This window comes from Lonchura striata, chromosome 1, assembly GCF_046129695.1.
Source record: "Lonchura striata isolate bLonStr1 chromosome 1, bLonStr1.mat, whole genome shotgun sequence".
In the NCBI taxonomy this organism is placed as follows: domain Eukaryota; kingdom Metazoa; phylum Chordata; class Aves; order Passeriformes; family Estrildidae; genus Lonchura; species Lonchura striata.
Genome location: NC_134603.1, coordinates 83,622,609 through 83,643,715, shown reverse-complemented (window position 1 = coordinate 83,643,715; position 21,107 = coordinate 83,622,609). Strand labels below are relative to the sequence as shown.

Sequence of the window (21,107 nt, the reverse complement as noted above, 5' to 3'; positions counted from 1 at the left end):
TTTCCCATAGAAACTCTAAATTAGACACTTTGATTTAGAAACAAAAATACTGTGCTTGAAACAGCATTATTGTCAATGGATAATAACAAAAGATTCCTAGGATCCTTCTGGGACCTTGCTTCTCACAGGACAGTATCAACATGGTCTCTCCATCTGCTCAAGACGCTGCAGTACTTTCTTCAAAAATCTTGAGATGACAAACACTAAGAAACCTGGTCTAAAGCTCAGGAGCGTCCAAAATACAGCCTCTCTACATAAGCCCTTTCTAGTGGCTCTAATATTCTGGTTTGGCAGTAAGTACATAGACATAAAAATCTGCACATCAACCATCTTAATAATTCAACATTTTAGTAAAGGATGAGAGCAGCATTTGTTAAATATGAAGGCTCCTGCTGGGAATTCACTATCTACAAAGGCTAAAATACTTGAAACCCAATATTTGAACAATAGTATCTATCTAAACCTTTTCCAAACATGGAAAAATGAACAGAAAGCAAAACTGATTGTCTCTTCTACTGCAATTTGCACACACTGACAAGGAAGACTTATTTGGTCTCACTCTAGTCCATGACACACCAAACTGAAGTGCAGGTGTTTTTTTCAGGCAAAATTTCCAGTTAACATGTTTTCCAATGCTTGTACACCTGCAACATGCCATCCTCATCCTTCAAAATATCATGAAAGTTCAAACTTTAAGGTAGTTGGAGTAGCAAGCTAAAAGGTTTTAATCTGTCTTTCAAGACTCTTCAATCTCAGATCACTTCCTGAATTTCTGTGAGCCATCTCACACTTCAACTGAAATATCAAGTCAGGCTTTCGCTGAAAATGCATGACCTGGGTTAAAAGTATAGGGAGGAGCCAGTTCAAATAATTTACAACTTCTGATATTTCAGACTGCTTGCTTTTTGAGTCTTCCTGTCACTTACTGAACTGTGATGGCAGAGTTTTTACATCATCCCTCCACCCCACATATATAATCCTGAATTTGTTATATCTAATGCCCACGGAACTTTAATGTTACATTAGTCCTCATTTCCCCTCCTGCCACCTGCCTTACAATCAGCGTTACCACTTCATGGTGAACAAACAACAATGAAAGGACCATAATGTATTTTATTGCCAAGTAGCATTTAGGCTGACATAATAAAGGGTTTTTCATATAACCAAAATGCACATTTCTATCCAGAATCACCTCTCCTGTAGCTTTGAATTCCAAGAAGGCAGCACACTCTCCATTTTCTGGGGAGCCTTCTTTATTTGCTTCGTTCTTCACACAGCATTCATTTAAAAATTACTTCAATTCCAGGAAACCACATACTTCATTTAAAAATTTGAGGAAAAGGAACTTCCCAAATGTCCATTTAAATCTTTACACTTGTTTCTCTGTGATGTTTCAGTCTTCCAACTCTTGAATACCAAGATGAAGTTTGCAAACAATTTGAAAACACTGAACTTTAAATTTAGATTTATTTTTGGTTTGTAAAGAAAGTAATTTTACATCAGTAACTTGACAAAATCAAGTTAAATATAAATCTTTCAACAAATGACAGGTGTTGTAGAAAAACTTTACTTTGCTAATTTTGAGGCAGATACTGTAAAAACTGCCACAGAAACAAGTGATCTTGAAGTTTACTTATGTATCTTATACAATTTTATGTTAAACCCAAATACTGAATATTCAGAACACTTTAAATATGTTAAGCTATACAGACAGGCAAAAGCATAGCCCAAATGCCAAACTATCTGCCTATTTTAAACACAATTTTAAAAGCACTTCATGAAGTTGCATGAATTCCAACTGGTATCACATAACTTATTTCAAAAGATGCTTACTGAGAAGTACTTTCTTCAAATATATTTACAGGAGACAATATTATTCTTAGGACTGTGGAAAATTGCTAGCATATTGAAGCTGAAGTAATAAGTTACAGTGATGTCACCATGATTTTTGCCACTGACGCAAAGATTTCCTTTATCTACTTATTTTTCTATTAGACAAAAGGTGTAAACACCTGAGCAGATTTAAAAAATAGCTATTTGAAAAGTATTTCCACAAGGCACACGTGCAATATGAAGCTAAGTTATCACACATATCAAAATTCCAGCCTTTATAACTATTCCATATTCCTTATGAAAGTCACTGATACATTGCAGCAAAAACAAAGCAAAACAGAGAGAACAGCACCACTGTTAGCCTTTGCTAATTCCTTCTTAAGGCTAATTCCTTCTTAAGGCTATGTAGCTGAGGGGGAAATCACTTTAACAGGTAAACATATGATATGATATTTTTAACCAAGTTACTAAAATGCAATTTTTAAAAAACAGATTTGGTACTTGTGAATTGCTTAATTACTACAGGTATGGATCCAATAGCCATGATTTAGAGATGTGGAACATACAGATCTGTAAAAATGTTTTAACATTCACAAAGTTAAGAGGCAAGTGATCAGAAGTATCACTTCTTAGTATGAACAGATTTGGTAATAATTATTAATCTTAGCTTGAGAAACTGAGATTACTTCAATTTTCTTATTACAAGCAGTGCAACTTGACTGCTAAAATGTGTCTCATCAAAGCTGCTGAGTTTTTATGTTAATGCCATAATCTGATAAAAATTCCATTATATAGAGCTGAAAATAATACTATGAAAACCTTTTAGGTTTAAATTTCAAATCAGAGGCATAAATGTGATGGATTTGCCTATATTCATGTGAAACTGTGATAACTGAATAGTTAATAGACTTCAGCTTTATTCTATTTATTATCAACTAAGCCACTTTGGTTTTCTGTAATGTTAGGTCTACCTATAGTAAACCAACTGTGTGTGCTCCAGTATACATGCATCTGACTCAGTTCACTGGACATGTGTGCCAGCTCCTGTCTAGAACTCACCTTTGCAGCATAACTATATACATTCTTCCTAGAGGTCTTACTAGCTTTAAGTCAGTGCTATCTTAACATAGCTCTGAATTTCAAAACCAGGAATAGCCTTTGTTTGGCCACATTGACTCAGGACTTGTCTGCAAGCACTGGTACACATACAATCCTTACATGGAAGGGACTGAAGAAACACATTCCTGGAAGTAACTTATTTCTTCAGCTAAAATTAGCAATACACCTTGTAGAATCAAACAATAATTTGCTTAAGAAATTAAGGGCAATGTAAGACATAGTGATTTAATTTTCATTTATGTTCACAAAGTATTAGACAAAAAAAGTAAAGCAAATTTAAATCACTACATACAAATTAGAAGCTTGAAAACTCTTGAAGGTGCTTGTTTCACCTGAAATACTTCAAATGTTTAGTAACATTTACGACTGCATTTTTAAAAATGTGAAATAATAAACTCCTACAAAAATATACAATAATAGCAAGCATTTTATTTTCAAATTTCATTTTATTTTATTTTTATTGGGGGGGGCAGATATGGTTTGTGAGTTTTCTACTTCTTGTTCTTCCACGTTTCTTGAGCTGTTCATTTAAAATGTAGCCATGGAATGCTTCATAGTTAAGGCTCAGGGTCATATGATAACTCTAAGTGAATCTAAGCATGAGTAAATGCCTTCCATTTTTTGGCAACAAATCTCACACTACAACGTAGTGAGCCCCTTTTTATCATCAGCTTCTGATGCTGTACAGGGGACTCACCTCTAGCATTACACAGAGCAGCCACAAGGAACAAGAAACAGAGTGCATCAGTGTCAGTTCCTAAAGCTATTAATACAAAAAAACTTCTCCTCAGGAGAACAGATATGACTCAAATTCAGAGCTGTACCACCTCTTCTGATCAGACCTACAATCTCCTCTCCCAGAGAGCTACTCACCTATCTTAAATCAAGATCTGGAAACAATTCACCATCACGAGACCATTCAGGTGTCTTTCAGTGTTTAAACTGTCATCAAATTTTGTTAATGGCACTTCCCATAAAACAAAGCTCTTCCATTGCCAAATAGTTCAGGCAGATGGACTTAGAAATTTTACAAGTATTATTCCAAATTCATAACATACTTAAACCTAACTTCACATATTCGTCTTAAACTTGCACAGTACAGAAAAGAAATATAAACCACAATAAAACCATGCACAGAACACAAAAATAATATATGAAGTTTGATTTTGTTCAATGTCTTGAACAAAAAAGTAGTAGTAGTATTAGTAATCTCATGTTGTAGGGTTGGTTTTGTTGTTGTTTAGTTTGGGTTTTTTCCTTTGTTTTTGCTTGTTTTGCTTTTTAAACACATCAAATTTGAGTAAGTTTTAATTCCTCACCTTCCCCAAATACTGGTTTTTCAGATTCCAAAGCAAGTCTGTGTTCTTAATAGGCATTTATGTATATATTTAAACTTAAATTTTGCATTTCTTTCCATGTAGAAGAGTAACTCAAATTCTCAAATTTATCACAATAACACAAAAGTGAATTAATAAAACATGAAAATACCTTAAGACTATCCCAACTAGTTTTTTATCACAGATTATTTCTAGTCCATTTTAAGTTGTGTGAGATACGTCAAAATAAATATTTGAGATTTATTGTTGTTCTTAATATTCCAAAAATATATTTGCTTACTACCAGTTCCCTTGCTTAAAAGTCATCAATGAAATCTACATTATTCTGACAGCACATTAGATACAAAACTGCACCAAACCCAGATTTAAAAACCCATACTACTATTAGGCATTATGCACTTACATAAACTGTTGAAATACTTAACTTTTTAAACTAGCATATCTATCTAACTTTAGATGTTAAATTATGAATATGTTGAACAACTGATCATTTGACAGATAATAAAAAAAGCACCTCACACAATAACTTTGTATTTTCACTTCTAAGCTTCTGTATCATAATCTATGTGATTCTGATTCATCTGAATGATTCTACAACAATCACTTCAGTCCTGGACGTCAAAGTAGTCAATTACTGGCTCTTCCTTTAACGGTTTGGATAAACCACTGTTTCCACTACTCCTGAAATTACAAAAATATTAGGTATTACATGCATGAAAAGAAAAAGATACAAAGTAAACTGAATCATAAACTCCCATAATGTCTCAGTGTGCACATACACACTGCATTGGTCAATAGCATGTACTTCTAAATTGAGTTTTATTTGAAGTACCTTAATGCTTCAGAAAGCTTTTGTTTACTGAATTTTGACAAAAACATATGACTGATTAAATTAATGTACATCAACATGTGTCTGAATGCATAATTGGGGTTTTACCAGAAAATCTAATTTACCAATAATATTTGTTACAAAAAATACTGTTACAAAAGATACTGTACTGAAGACTAAATGTTCAAAATGCCTTTTTAAAGGAAATAGCAAAATAAATGCTATTGAAGTGAGCTGATGATCAAACGCTCTTGCTTTCTAAAGCAAAAAATATACAGTCATAGCAAATCCAAACACTGTAAAGATTTTTTTCAGTAAGACAGCATGATATCTTCCAAAGTATTTTGTAGAATTAAGAATTTCTAAAAAACTTTACTTCTAGAAATGAAAAATAAATGGCTAAGACCCTTTATTTAATTTTGCTGCATAACTCCATAGCATTAATCAGGATCACTGAAGACAGCAATCCCACAGAAGTGGAAATGAACAGTAACAACCTATTAAAACTGACACTGAATTCCACCTTAAGCAATCCTCCTAGAAATGTTTTGCTCTAGATGCTAACTCTGAAATGATTTAAATTTTTTCAGAACAGTCTACTTTGTATTCCAGCAGCACCTATCAACAGCAGTTACTGCAACATTAAGCAGTCCCATTCTGCAAAAGGTACTTGAACATGATTTCAGATGCTCATCTGCAAAAAATGTGGGAGGAAAACACTTCTGAAAGGTAAACCCAAACAAATAATAAGCCACACATTAAAAAAAAGTCATAACTATGAGATAACTACAAGTATCTGAAGCTGCCAAGTCATACAACATAAAAACTGTCCTTTTAAGACTATTCACCAAGATGCCTTATATATCCCATCTTCAGTAATTCTCACTATCTGACAAAAATTGTAGTCCACCTTTAATCAACTGTGTAGTCATATAGACACAAGAAAAATATATTTAGTACTAGTCCAAATAAATCATTTTATGCCAGTAAGACATTACCCTTGGTTAAAGGTAAAAAAAAAAAAATCCCAAACCTCCAAAACAGCACTCTTCCCAACTATCTAATATTTATTAAAAAATAAATTTTAAATCTGAGAATATTGTTATACTACTACCCCTATACCATACAGCCAATCCTATGTTTTCTTATCAATTAATTGCAGGCTTATTTCTGTGGAAAGAACATCTTAGTGCATGCTGCAAGCTCCAAAGCAGAAAAAAGGGAAAAAAGCAGAAACAGGGCATCTGAGGTTGAAGATCCGGAATATGTTCATTGGGGAACTCAGCACAAAATTGAAGAATAAAGTTTTAAATCCAAATTCCTTACTTATCTGTTTGTTTGTAATGAAGAAGAGGAGGTGCAGGCCTGTTCTGCATTTCTTTATCTAGCACAGAAGTTAAGGTATTGCTTGGACAAGCAGATTTCCCTCTAAAGAAATAAAAGAAATATTATTTAGTTCAATAGGAAATCATACTCATTAAGAAGTTTGGAAAGAGTAGCATTTGTAAGTAGCAGTTTTGGTGTCAGAGTTCACACTTGTATTCTTAAATCATCATTTCAAATATTTAATTTTCCAGCCATGGAGACCAACAATGCAAAAAGTACATTTTCATTACCAAAAATCTATCCAGTATTCTACATGTCTCTTCACTGCTAGCTATAAAAGATGTAGAAACAGCTTACTGGATTTGAGCATTGGTACCCAGACTTCTTTTCTGCATGTGAGGTCCACAACTCCTTTCTAGTATGAAGTGCACTAAATGATCAGCTGTTAAAATAGCAAAACTGGGATAGTTATATATACTCTAGGGTAACATATCTGTTCTTTCAAATATATAAATCAGAAGGAACAACTTAATAGCTTAACTCAGCACCACAAGAACACAGTTCACTGAATCTTTACGACATATTATCTAAAATTTTGGAAGCACCTTCTCAAATGTTGTCAGTAAAACATGTTAAACTCATTGAACACAGAACTCTGCTAAGAGGCACTCCCTCAAACACTGCCTCTTCCTCGTAAGCAGTTGCAGGTGAATCAGATCAGAAGAAAAACACTATGCATTAGAGTGGGGAAATTAAAAAATCAGCTTCTTCTGTCCTCCATGCTATTTATAATCTATTATGTAATTGCCACCACACAATGAAGCATCACACTTGTGCCTGTCCTATCTGCAGTGTAAATGGTCACCCCATGGCTATGGTTACAGGGCAGAATATTCTTCAGTATACAAGGACAATGTACTTTAGCATGTATACTTATATATTTTAGGCTGTGAATCACACTCAACTTCAGCTGGCACTCTCTGCCCAAAGGCTGCAATGGCTAGAGAAAGAGGAAGGATATATATATTAAAAAAACAAAACAAAACAAAAAAAATCTGGAAAGAAACAACCCCAAATACCAGGAAAAAAAAAAAAAAAGTCCTAGAAAAATAATTCCAAAAGACATCTAACTAAAAAAAAAAAAATAAATAAATAAAAAAAAAATAAAAAAAATAAATCCAAATAATTACCAAACACACTGTATCTCTAATAGGTTTTGGAGATATCCAATTTCCTCTAAAATTTCCTCTAAATTCACGAGCCACTTTTCAAGAGTGAGTTTGTCTTATTTCACTTAATATTCTATAACTGCAAGACTGAAAAAGCTTCCACTGTTAGTATCTTTCCTATTCACAGTTTCTTCTTCATCTTATCTGGGGGCAGATAAGCTGAATAAATTAAAATTCTTAAACATCATCAAGGTCAATTTTTTACCCTTCCTGCACTTTCTTCTAAACCCATGCTACTGACATTTTCATACCAAACTACTTCTTGTACACTAAATTAAACTGCATTCCAGAAAGGTTTCTTTTGGGTATTAGAAAAACGTTCTTTACTCAGAGAGTTGCCAAGCATTGGAATAGGCTGCCCAGGGAAGTGGTTGAATCACCATCCCTGGAGGTATTTAAAAGATGCGTAGGTATGTTTAGGGACTTGATTTAATGGTAGGTAGACTTGATAGTACCACTGGACACAGTGATCTTAAGGGTCTTTTCCCAACCTACATAATTCTATGTCAAGCACTAATTAAGGATGTTTCCTCCTTATTCATGCATTTTTACATATACTCCTCCAAATAATGAGATTCTCTGTGTTTGGTAATTACATTAAATTCCTACTCGATGCATCTTACACTCCAGCAAAATTAACACCACTTTCTGTATACACTGGTGGCACATTGATTGGTTAAAGGAAAAAAAAAAAAAAAAAAAGAGATTAAACAGTCACTCACATTTAACCCATGTCAAAAAACCCTAAACAACTGAATTCAACTAAACAGATGTACAATGGGAAAAACCTCTTTGATTAATTAATTACAAGAAATAAGAAAGAAAGCAGATGCTATCTAACCCATGGTTATCTATCATCAGTTGTGAAAGAACTGTCAATATGAAAACAAAAGGCTCTGCAAGTATTTTTGATAGGAAAGTTGCCATTCTTCATTTCATTAACTTATTCTCAAAGTAAGGAAAAGCGAAGTGCCTGCCTCAAGCAACAAAGCTGAGATGACACATTTTTAATGGCAGTACAGGGAAAAGCATGTGCTGACAGGATGGCCTGTTGTATAAAACTGAAATATGGAAATCATGACTCAATTTGTCTTCTTCAAGACTTCATGCTCAATTTTTTGTAACTACAGGATGGATCAGCATTGAACTGTTTTGGTATGAACTACTACAAAATTCTCTGTCCACCCATCTGTCCAGACTTATTCCATGTAGTCTTGCAAAAATGCACTACCATCTTTCAGACAGAGCAGATTTTTGTGAAAAATGTGTCCAAAAATTGGTAAAAGTTGAGGTGGAATAATGAAGCAAATGGCTCTTTAACAACCTCCTGATTGTTTAAACTTCATATATTCTACGTCATAAGCTTTCCAGAAGCAACACATGCAATTCTCAGGGCAAACAATGTCAACATTTAAGGAAAGAAAACAGTAAGAAAAAGATGCAGCTTTCTTCTGAAGCAGGACTGGTGCTAAAACTACCTTGACTTGTGACCTTACAGCAGTATTTGTACTTAAATGTACTGGGATGTGCAGTGTTTTCTTTCTGTGATGTAACTGTCATGATCTAATAAGGATATTCCATGTGATATTACAGGTGGTTGCATTTCTTTAGGTCTTTGATCCTGCTAATTTTGTACAGCCTATGTCTAGGTAACCATTTCCAAACCATTTTCAGACTGATCTTACTGAAAGGAAATAAAATCCTGGGTGAAAAAAAAAACCCACAGGACATGTCAATCTAACTATGACAGTGCATGGCTTTCTCAGTGAGAACCACGTGGGACCTTGTCACCTTCTTGAAAAGTCCCCTTGCTCATGAGGAAAAACTGAGCATAATGTTCTTCCTGGAAGTAACAGGAAAAGGATGAGTCTTACAGGGATGACTGCCCTCAAAACCACTTCTAGGATGTCTCAAGTCCATACAAACTGCTTAAACACTGGCCATTACATAAAAACAAGCAGGCACCCCTTTAACAGGCTCTGGAATCCAGAATTATTTGGATAAAATTTTTACTCATCTGATTAAAAATTTTTAAAAACCACTGACAAGTACAGTGAAACACAAGTGTGTACTTCAAAAGGAAAGCTTTACCCATCTCATCACAACAGTCTGGATATTACCTCTGAACCTTGTTCAGAAAGGATCTGGTATTGCAACTGTTCAAAAGATGGTGACTGCAGAGATGACCAACCGGTAAGCAGAGAGAAAGACACTTGCAAGGATCCAGTACAGGTCTTACACTTAAATGACACCCCAAACTGTAATTCAGATTAAGCTTAACAGTCAATACTGGGAACGATCTCTGTGCTTATATGGGCAATGCTGTACATGAGTGATTCTAATGCAGCTAATATGACCAACTTTTACCGGTGGTGATGGAGGCAAAGGCTGAGGGCAAAGTTTGCCCCTAGATCTCCAAACAGGAAGAAACCTGGTTGGAGGAAGCTTTCCTAGCACCAAGGAGACTTTCTCACCCTTCTAACAGACTTGTATAGGGATATTAATATTTGAATGACACAGTGGTGGAGTTGGAAGAAAAGGAATTGCCTTTTTGCCTGAATGATTTTCATTTAATTATATATTAAAGAGCCCATGACAGAAATACAAAGGCATTGCTGAGACAGAATGAAACAAAACAATTGTAACTTTCTGGTGATTACTAGCTTTGGGAGTTGAAGAAGCCATTGTGAAATACTCAAAAAATATCATCCTCTAGAACATGAGCTATTACTCATGTGAGGCTACAATGTTCTTTATATCTTGAAGAAGTGGCAAATAAAATTAAAAGAAGCTTTAGAATCCATTAAATTAAGAATATTGCTATGCAGCTGAAGAATAGTCTCAGTAGACCACTCAAGTGTCTTTTAAGAGTGGCAGTAATGAAATAGAAACATTTGTATTCTGCACAGTATGCCACTCCCTGAGAAAGAGCAAGCTCCTTCTCCAAGAGAAGGAGCAAGCGTGCAATCTGTCCTAAAACCATATAGAGGAAGGCCTCCCATTCTCAAGTTGCAGAATATCCCTTTGCTTTTAAAGCATAATCATCTGCCCTGCTCCTTTTATCATCTTCACTAATTTCTCATCTGCCCCTCTATTTCTTTTTATTTTTTTAAATAAGCTTTTTCAAATATGAACTCTTTGCTCATCTTCCTTTACTTAAAACAAAAAGTACCTTACATTGTAAGATCAAAGTAATGTTCCATCTCTTGTGGAAGAAATCAAGATTGTAGCTAAGCTACCTACTGATGAACAAGTTCAGAAATAGCTCATAGCACCCTAACAGCATGGAAGATGAGAAACTTCTTAAAAGTGCAGCCAATATTTACAGTTAAAAACAACTGGTTGTCAAATAATCACATTTTGACAGCACTAAACTTAATATGCAGCTGAGTAAGGAGAACTATCAGTGAAGCCCTGATATGAGAAGCCTCCCCATAATATGTCTCTAGTGCAATCAGTTTGGTATTTTCCTAGCTATATTCCTTTCATTATCTTTTCTACTGTGAACTGCCTTCTGTGAGTGTGCTCTAAAACATTTCATTTTTGCCAAAAAATCTCTTCCATTTGCAGTAATTCCAGTTCCCTCTTTGTCCATTAAATAAAGAGGGAATATATTCTATGTTAGGTTCCTATAGATGGAGAAATATGTTACAATAACCAGATTTTTTCAAAGGTGGTGTAAATTTAAGTACGATTTCTCAACCCAGCAATTAATTTTCATAAAATTTTATTACATATATTATTTTTGATACCTCTATTAAATCTAGCTGATGACAAAAAGTTACTACTAAGATGAATGGAAAACAATCTTGCAAAATATTTTATTAGCTTTTTCATTGCTAATGGTATTTTCTTCTCTGAAGATTTTCTTGAGTAAATGAGCCCATGAAACTATCAATTCAAAAACTGCTTTAAAAATTATTCTACTGGAAATGACTGCATTTTGTAAATTGCACTGTAAATAAACTGCTCTGGTAAGTGATAAAACCCCATCCAATTATTTAAACTATACTGTAAAGATTTGAAAGCAACAATTAATTACATACTTCACTGCAGTGATAACAACATTGCGCTTTGGTTCGTTGTCATAGCTCACACTTTCAATGCCATAAACCTGAGCTAATTCATGGATGATTCTGCGGTGATCTCTGTTCATTGGTGGGTAACAATGACTCTTCTTTGTATGCTTGCCCTGAATTCAACAGAAAAGTTTAAGAAAGAAGAAAAAAAAAAAAAGGTGAAGTTTTCCTTGAGGGGGAAGAAAACAATGAAAAAAAGCGTTTCTATCTTTAAAATTTTGCTGCTATGACAAAATCAATATCACACATTGCTAAGACCTCTGTATTGACAGAAAGCTCATCTGAAATTATTAATTTAATTCCTGAAAATTAAATTGTACGTTCTCTGTTATTTCCATCACCTCCAAGTTTACACATGCCCACATAGGGTATCTTTTGAGTTTGAAATACAAATCCTGATTACAGTAATTCTACTTAGATTCCAAAAAACAACACAAAATTATTTTTATCAGAATCTGTATTTTTAAAATGATCTGCCAAGTTCACATCAGATCCAATTTTATTTTGCAGATTGGCTTCATAATACAAATATTACAGATAGCTACAAAGATGTCAAATATATCAATCACTTCTCTCTACCAAAGAAGCTATTTATCTGCAAGTTCCTCATGTAATATCATCAGTAGATTCTTTATTAAACAAAACCCCAAAGTTCTATTTTTTATCCGTTAACAAAGACTGATAATGCTTCATTCAGCACTGAGTATTATACCAACAAGTAAAAGAACAAACAAAAAAGCAAGGTCCTATGAGCCCATGTCCTTAATGGGTTGGATCAATTTGTATCAACAAATGCATATAAGGATGAGTCACTCAGTGCTTCAGTCTGCTTTCACAGATCCAGGACACTGCTCCAGCATTTGCCTACATGATCACCAATGAAGTCTTCTAGGTCTCTGGGTAAAAAGAAAGGATTCAAGGGGAAAACAAACTACTAGAATAAGTTTGAGTCAGGGACTTCTAGAGAAATTCCAACCTCCCTAAGTTCCTAGGACTGCAGGCAGTGCATTTAAGGTCACTGAGAGACCAAGATGATATCCCACTTCCCCATCACCTCTGAAAGATTGTAAGAATGGGGTAGGAAACCAATGACTAGAGAAAGGTAATTGCTGCAACTATAGCTATATAACTATAACTATACAAACAAACAAACAGAAAGAACCCAAGAACTATTGGCTGATCAAATGAAATTGCTAAAATTCAAATAAAGTATCTAAATGCAAATCTGCTTTTAGCGAAATGGAGGAGAAAAATCCCAGGGAACAAAGTGTGGATTTACAAAAGGTCAGCCACCAAAAGTAGTGTAAGAAACACCATATATAATAGAACAAGTCACCAGGGGTACATTTCAGCTATCCTGAAAATAGAGGGTTAATATCTGTCTCATAGATTATGAAATTGCTAAGTTACAAACATTATCTGGACCAGAAACTGTAGTCAACCATTTCTGTAAGTCTTCAGGGTAATCATATGCTAACAGAATATTATCTTTACTTTGCAATTAACCTCCCAGCTATTACAACACTTCCAGCATAGATACAATAATTTGAAGAATTCTATAGATTCTGAACCTATTTATGATGACTAGTATGCTTGTTTTAAAAAAGTGGTGATGGTTCCATGCTCTGAAAAACATCACTATTCTTGTCTCTATGAAGACACAGCTGGATATACATGCCCTCTGTCTTTTCTGCTTACATACATCAACCATGAAGACTCTGCTATGCTAGATAGAAAACATACTGGTGAGTATAGGGCAAGAGATATTTATGAGGCAAGCAAAGTCATATATGATAGACAGAGCTGAATCATATTAATGCTAAAATTTTTCAGTATCAAAATCCTTTTTATTACACATTTATCAGTTAAGCTGAAGTGGGCATCTCCAAAGGTAAAATAAAAAAAAAAATTAAAAATCAGAAGCAAAATGTGTAAGCCTAAGTAACAGTAATCAGTATGAAAGACATAGTACTGAATACAGGCAGAACTACATGAAATGCGTGATAGATTAGCATGCAAAATACTTTTGATACAAGTAAAGTTCTAGATTTAGAAACAAAGAAAACAAGCCACATATTTAGTCAGAGAAACTTAGGAATAATAATAAACAATGAACCAAACACAGACTCAAGCATAAAGAAGAGTTGAGAAGAGGATTTGAGATCATGGCAGAAGAAAAACTAAATCCAGCCTCCTTGCATAATGCCACATTACACATATTAATTCAGTCTTTAGCTACATAAACCTATGGGTTGCAAGATAAAACCTGATTCTCACAAGAAAGAAAATAAAGCCTCCAAGTCTTTCACAAAAATAAAAAGAAAAGTTATGCAAGAAGAACTTGAGTACAAGGTCAAGTTAACTTTACAGTGCATGGGAAATATTCCCTTTTACACCCTATATGCCACAATTTTGAAGGAAAAGAGAGTTAGAGCATGGCCTCCACACATGCTGTCACTTTAGCTTCATAACAGGCTAGGAGGACAGAGGGAGCTACAGGCTGGTCAGCCTCACCTCAATCCGTGGGAAATCTCCCTTTTGAAAGATAACTTGATTTCTGGGAGCTTTCTGGGAACTTCTCACACCTTTATGAAACAGCAATTCCCTACAGCCTGATGGGTAGAATGGTACAGAACTGATCCTTGAGATACTCACTTGTCATGTGGCCCTAAATGGTTCATCCTGATCATGATAAAAGCTGGGTACACTGCTTCCCTTAGGCAGGCAGGGAAAAGACTGAGATGTGGTCTGTTTTTGTATTTTTCTTCTCTTCTGCAATGTAGATGCTACTTAACAGACATTTGTCTCCTTTGTAGGATTGCTATTTAACAAATAGCCGGTTTGCACTGAAAACTAAAGCACTGGAGATGCTCTTGAGTTCTCTGGTACTCTTGTTCTGGCATATTTGATGACACTAATTGCAAATTCAAGACTTCTGGTTGCCCCTTTTTAATATAATTACACATCTTGGTTTGGTATTAGTATAAGCATATATTTGGTGTATGCAATTATATCAAGAAAGATATACGTGTACACACTTGTGTACATATATGTATATGACAAAGGCAACGTATAAAGGAATATGCAAAATAGGATAACCACAGGCAACACAACACTACATAAACTATTCTTTGGTAAAACAGTACAGGTAACAAAAAACTGTTCTATGCATCTACCTTCCAAGTGTCTGTGGTTGGAGGGACCCGAGTATAATTAGCATAACCTGTGCCCCAGTGAACAAGAAATTGAGCACAGGGGGCATGAGATGAATGAACTAGGAACTCCTGTTAATACTCCTGTTAATACACAGGAGACTCAAGCAGTGTCAGGCCACTTGGAATGAACGTAAGTTGTAAGAGTAAGCAGAAATGAGACAACAAAGGCCAAGGCCCATCTAGAATTACATCTGCCCAATTATGACAAGGACAGAAAGAAGGGCTTCAAATACATAAACAATAACAAAAGGAAAACTAAGGATAATGTGCACCCATTACCAGAGAGGGAGCCCTAGTAAGAGGACACAGAGAAGATGGAGTATGTGAATACCTTCTTTGCATCAGTCTTCACTGACAACTCCTGAACAACCTCTGACCCAGGAGACCAGAGTAAAGGAAGTGTTTCTGTTGGTCAAGGACTGGGGTTAGAGAACACCTAGGCAAATCTGATATCCACAAGTCCAAGCAGCCTAACAGAATGTATCCGTGACTGCTGGGAGACATCATAGTGGTGGACATCATAGTGAGGCTGCTTATGATCATCTTTGAAAGGTCAGGAGGGGTGCACAAAAACTGAAAGAAAGCAAACAACATCCCAGTCTTTCTCAAAGGGCAAGAAGAGGTACTACAGACCAGTCAGTCTGTCATGGCTTGACACTGGCCAAATGCCAGGCACCCATGAAAAGCCACTCACTTACCCTCCCCTGCTACAGCTGGACAGAGGATAAAAATTTAATGAAGGGTTCATGAGTTAAGGACAGGAAGAAAACACTCCAAGGGCAAAATAGGCTCAACTTAAGAGACAGAAAGTGAATTTATTACTAACCAAATCAGAGTAGGATAATGAGAAATAAAATAGGTGGTTTTAAGGGCTTTTCCCCCCAGCCACTCCCTCCTTCCCACCAAACAGCCCAGGAAGACAGGAGAGTGAGGGTTTTGGTCAATTTATCACCCAAGTTTTTCTTCCACTTAGCTCAGGGAGAGAAGTCATTCCCCTATGAGACCATTGAGTCCCTTTCCACAGGAGACAGTTCTCCATGAACTTCTCCAGCATAGTTCCAATCTCACAAGCAGCTGTTCTCACAGAACTGCTGCAATGTAAATTCCTCCCATGGGCAAACAGACCTTCCAAAACTGAGGTCACTCTTTCACAGGCAAACAGTCCTCCAAGGACAGGATGCTCCAGCTGGGAAGCAGGGGACCCTTCTGTCCACCAGTTCTCCCACTGGATCATAGCCTCCTCCAGACATCTAGCTGCTCTGGTGTGGACACCTCCCACATGGGTTGCAGATGGATCTCTGCATCACCCATGGAACTCCAGAGGCTGCAAGGCTGCCTGCACCATCATGGTCATCACCATGACCTGTGGATGTGACAGCCTGGTCAGAGAGCAAGAAAACTAGGTAAGTTTTCTCACGGCAGACTTGTGAGACTTTTAGGGAGTTGTAGAGAAACTATGATAGCTTGTTATTGTAAACAACCTGCAGGTGGTGTTTTCCTACTCTTTGACTTTCTGTTCTTCTCAAGGATTGTTTGTGAGAAAAGTGTTTTTGTTAATTAGCCAATCAGGTAGAATGTGCCGAATCAGTCTATAAAGAGAAGAGTTTTTCACATTAAAGGTGTGGTTGTGCAAACCAGCCTTCTTGGAGTCTGTGCTGCTTTCTTACTCAATATTGACAACAGCCTGCAGAGGAATTGCAGCTTTGACACCTGGAGCACATCCTGTTTGTCATTCTCCACTGACCTTGGTGTCTCCATGTTGTTTCCCTCACAAGGTTTCACCTCCTCCTCTTCACTAGCTGGAATTAAAACTGTGCCACCAGCTTTATTTTGCTTTCTTCTTAAATATGAGGTAATTATAATCTTAAAAATGAGATGAACAGAGGTAATTAGAAATTACTATCCTTTCTAATTGGCCCAGCCTTGGCCAGTGGCATATCCATCTTCAGAGCCATTAGGGATTGGCTCTGCTGGACACAGTGGAAGTTTCTAGCAGCTTCTCACAGAACCCACTCTGTAACCTGCAGCCCACCACTACAAAAACCAGGCCATGTAAAACCAACACACAGTCTCACATCAATCTCTGGAGAGGTGACGGGAATGGTTCATCCTCAAGGTCATTGTGGGATGACAAGAAGGTGATCAGGATTAGTCAGTATGGATTCAGCAAAGGAAAATCATGCTTAACCAATCTGACTGTACAATAAAACAACTATCTATCCCCTGGATAGATAAGGTGTGAGCACTGAATATTGTCTACCTGGACTTCAGGAAGATTTTTGACACTGTGTCCTCTGATACCCTCATAAGTTAACTCACTAAATGCAACCTGGATGAGTGGACAGTGTGGTGTACCGAGAACTGGTTGAACAGCAAATCTCAGAGTATTGTGATCAGTGGCAGAAAGTCGAGCTGTAACTAGCAGTGCTCCCCAGTGGTCAGTACTGGCTCTAATATTGTTTTAACTTATTCATCAGTGACTTGGATGAAGGGGCAGATACCTCCTCAGCAAGTTCACTGATGACCCAAAGCTGAGAGGAGTGGCTGATACCCCAGAGCATTGTGCAGCTCTTCAAAACTATCTCAGCAGGCGGGAGAGATGGGCAGAGAGGAACCTTCTGATATTCTTTAAAGGCATGTACAGAGACCTGCACTTGGAGAACAAGAACCCCATGCACCAGTATAGGCTGACCTACTGGAAAGCAGATCTTCAGACAAGGATCTGGAGGTGCTGGTGGGCAACAAGCTCTCATGAGAGAGCATTGTGCCCTTGTGGCACAAGGCCAATGACACGGTACATAAGAAAGAGTGTGACCAGGAGGTCATGAGAGGTGATCCTGTTCCTCTGCTCAGCCCTTGTGGGACCTCACCTGGAATTCTGTGTCCAGTACTGGGTTCCTCAGCACAAGAGAGGAATAGAGCTCCTGGAGCAAGTCCAGCAGAGGGCTACAAAGATGACAGGGGACTGGACCATCTCACGAAGATAGGCTGAGACAGTTGGGTCTATTGTGCCTCAAGAAGAGACGACAAATAGAATTTATTATTATTTCTTTTGTCAATAAATATCTGAAGATACAGTATAAGGAGGATGGAGCCAGGCAGCTTAATAGTTGGCCACTTAATAGTGCCAACCAACAGGAAAAGAGGCATTAGGGAGAAACTGATGCACAGGAAGTTCCACATGAACATAAGAAAGAACTTCTTTACTGTGCAGGTGACTGAGGACTGAAACAGATTGCCCAGAGAGATTGTGGAGTCTCTCTCACTGGAGATATTACAAAACTGTCTGAATGCAATCCCATGTAATGTGCTCTAGGATGACCCTGCTTGAGCTCAGAGCTTGGAGTGGATGACCCCACTGGGGCCCCTTTGATAACTAGACACAGACTGACTCACTTTACTCTTTCATTCTAATGACAAAAACAATGGGCAAGAACATTAGACAGATGGATGAGCACCAAGACTGCTTAAGAAACGTCATCCATAATTTTTTGAAGGAATAAAGTTAAGTAACTGTCCTTAGGGCCTAGGCAGTTCAAAATTATGCTTTTTACAGAAGATTAGCTCCTTCTTGAGCTAAGGGCAACTGGGGATAGTATAGTTTACAGGGTCCTTTGAACCACATATACTGGGTCTTTCATGGCAGATCAGAAGGTAGTATCACTGAAAAACATATGATTGTATCTGTGGTATCTACCTCTCTACATATGCTGGAGTCTCTCAAACACTGTGGCTGAATCCAGGTTTTCTTATAGAAGAAAGAGGACAACCTCATGCACTCGCAAATACAGGAAGGTATCAAAAACATCTGTGAGCAAGCTCCACTACAGGGATCAGAAGTACCTAGGCTGTCGTTCTCAAAGTCTGAATATTTAAACATTTTTGACAATATTTTATTAATGGAGATCCAAAAATTGATGATAATCTATTTATGCATTAATGCCTAGCACTGCTTGAATCCTTAAGCAAGGTTTGGCACCTGAATACTAGGTCTCCCAAAAATTTTGTTCTTTTTACAACAAACTGTGCACTATATTGGAGCCCAAAGAGATCTAGTGTCAACTTGTAACTATGAGTATTAATAATGTTTATTAATATCAAACTTGTATATGAATACTGACCTTATTCACAGCTTCCACAAGCATTCTCATTTCCTTCTCAATGTCACTGACAAATTTTATATCCTTCCTGTAAGAACATCATTCTAGGTTAACAAGGCAAGAGAGTATACAAAGATAAAATATCTTCATATTTTGTAATATTTTTCAACAAGAACAAAATAAAAAAACAAGAACACAGATTACTCAAGCAGAAGCTTCATTCACATTAAAAGACTATTAGTGTGTCATCACTATTACAAAAACAATTATTTCCTCTTCATCAACTAGAACCAACAATAAAATTCTATTACATCATTCTACTGTCTGACAATACAATTCTACATTTTCAAATCAATAATGTAGATTTTGAAGTTGCCATTTTGGTGTTTTTAAATTACTTGTTATTAATTTATTTAATTACAATATATGATGAGACACAACAATGGGGATAGGGTAAATAAAGTGGAGTTCTTTTCCAAGACAAATTTCACCGATTTTGGTCTTCAGCTCCTCTAGTATAACAGATTATTAAGAATTCAAGAAAAGCTACTTGCAAGCAAATAAGACATTCTTGATGTGAGATACGAAGGATTTGTTTGAATTATTTTTTGTAACTACCTTCATCACAGTACTTCAAGTCTTTCACTTAAGGGTGAACTTCATGTTCTGTTCTTAAATAAGCAGGTAAACTAACTTCAAAAGTGTGGTTGCTATTTGTTAGGCCACCATTCCTGTGAGGAAAAAAGGCTACACGAAGATTTCCTATCTCAAAGCTGGTCAGTAGTAAATAATTCTTCAAAAACTAGACACTATTCCATACCAACACAGTGCTACTTTGTGAAAGATGTCAGACTTCAACCAGTCAACAAATGACTACCAAAGCAAGTACAACTATCTTTGGTAGATAACCTACCAAAGTTCTGGATGCTGAAGTCAATGTACCATCAAAAGACCATAAAAATGGTCTCAAACAAATGTGCAAAATGACAACACTGAATAGCTCAGCTACCAACCGCACTTGATCAGATACAATGGACTTAGCCCATCATAAGTAAACAAACCTTCAAGGTTTAGCAAGAATACACAGGTACTGCATGTAGCTATGAGAATTCCTTGGTGTTCAGTAGACAGAAGTTTAACACTGGGAGAATTGGAAAAAGGACCTGAACTGGATAGAGCTAAAAATAAAGGGACCTCCAGACACCTATGCTGTGAAATACAAAGTCAGCTCATGTGGTATAAGGCTTTGGAAAAAATATTACAGCAATAATTTAAAGTTAAAAAAAAACCCAATCCTCCAAAAAAACCAAACAAACTCAACAACAAAAAACCCAGCCAAACCCACTAGGAATACCCAAATTTCAAGGTGAAGTGATCATGGCAGGTAAAACACATGTATCAACAATCCAGTGAGAGGGTCCAGAAGCATCTGATATATAATATTTAAAAGTGTACTAAAAAAACAGCTAACACACTAGAGGATACATTAAAAAAAAAAGCCTCTTAGGAGCCTATAAAACCAGAGATTTTCTTGGTCCATACCATGGGGTCTTGCACAGTGACAAAATAAGAAAATTCTGTTCTGTGTAGGTCCAGGTGGCTAGATACTCCAGATGATCTCTCTTTCTCCAGTAGTTTTAATTCATCATATAGCAGCCTCAACATCGTCAATGTCCAACTGGACATTGATACTTGTGCTGCTCTATCCTACAACTTCATGTCAACAGATGAACCTGAGCATTTGCTTACTCTCTGTGCGTATTTCTGGAGCTTCTTAGAAAGGTCAGAGCTGAGGTGTCGAGCCAGTGGATCTGTACCCCCTGATCTGTGTTTAATTGGTAGTCAACTCCATACTACAAGATGGATTCCCCTCGGCAGCAGAATATCTCCTCATGTAAAGCTATAAGGTGGAGAGACTTCGTTTGACTCCTTATCAGATCCTGACAAATACATCAGCAAGATTAGCATTACCATGCTATTCGTGGTGCCCCCTTCTCCTGTCATTGTCCTACAAAGGAGACATATTATCTTGGCATGCTT

General features: G+C 36.6%; 1 protein-coding gene across 1 annotated transcript in view; it reads right to left on the bottom strand.

Annotated features, from left to right (window-relative positions):
• Positions 1-1,093: 1,093 nt before the first annotated feature.
• The window catches only part of NFX1 (nuclear transcription factor, X-box binding 1), a 95,286-nt gene continuing 75,272 nt past the window's right edge, over positions 1,094-21,107 (bottom strand). The window contains exons 21-24 of the mRNA XM_021540509.2: positions 19,089-19,155; positions 11,720-11,865; positions 6,445-6,546; positions 1,094-4,970 (exon numbers count right to left, since the gene is read on the bottom strand). Of these exons, the coding sequence (XP_021396184.2) occupies positions 4,895-4,970; positions 6,445-6,546; positions 11,720-11,865; positions 19,089-19,155 (391 nt within the window). The 3' untranslated portion in view covers positions 1,094-4,894. The remainder of the gene's footprint in view (positions 4,971-6,444; positions 6,547-11,719; positions 11,866-19,088; positions 19,156-21,107) is intronic.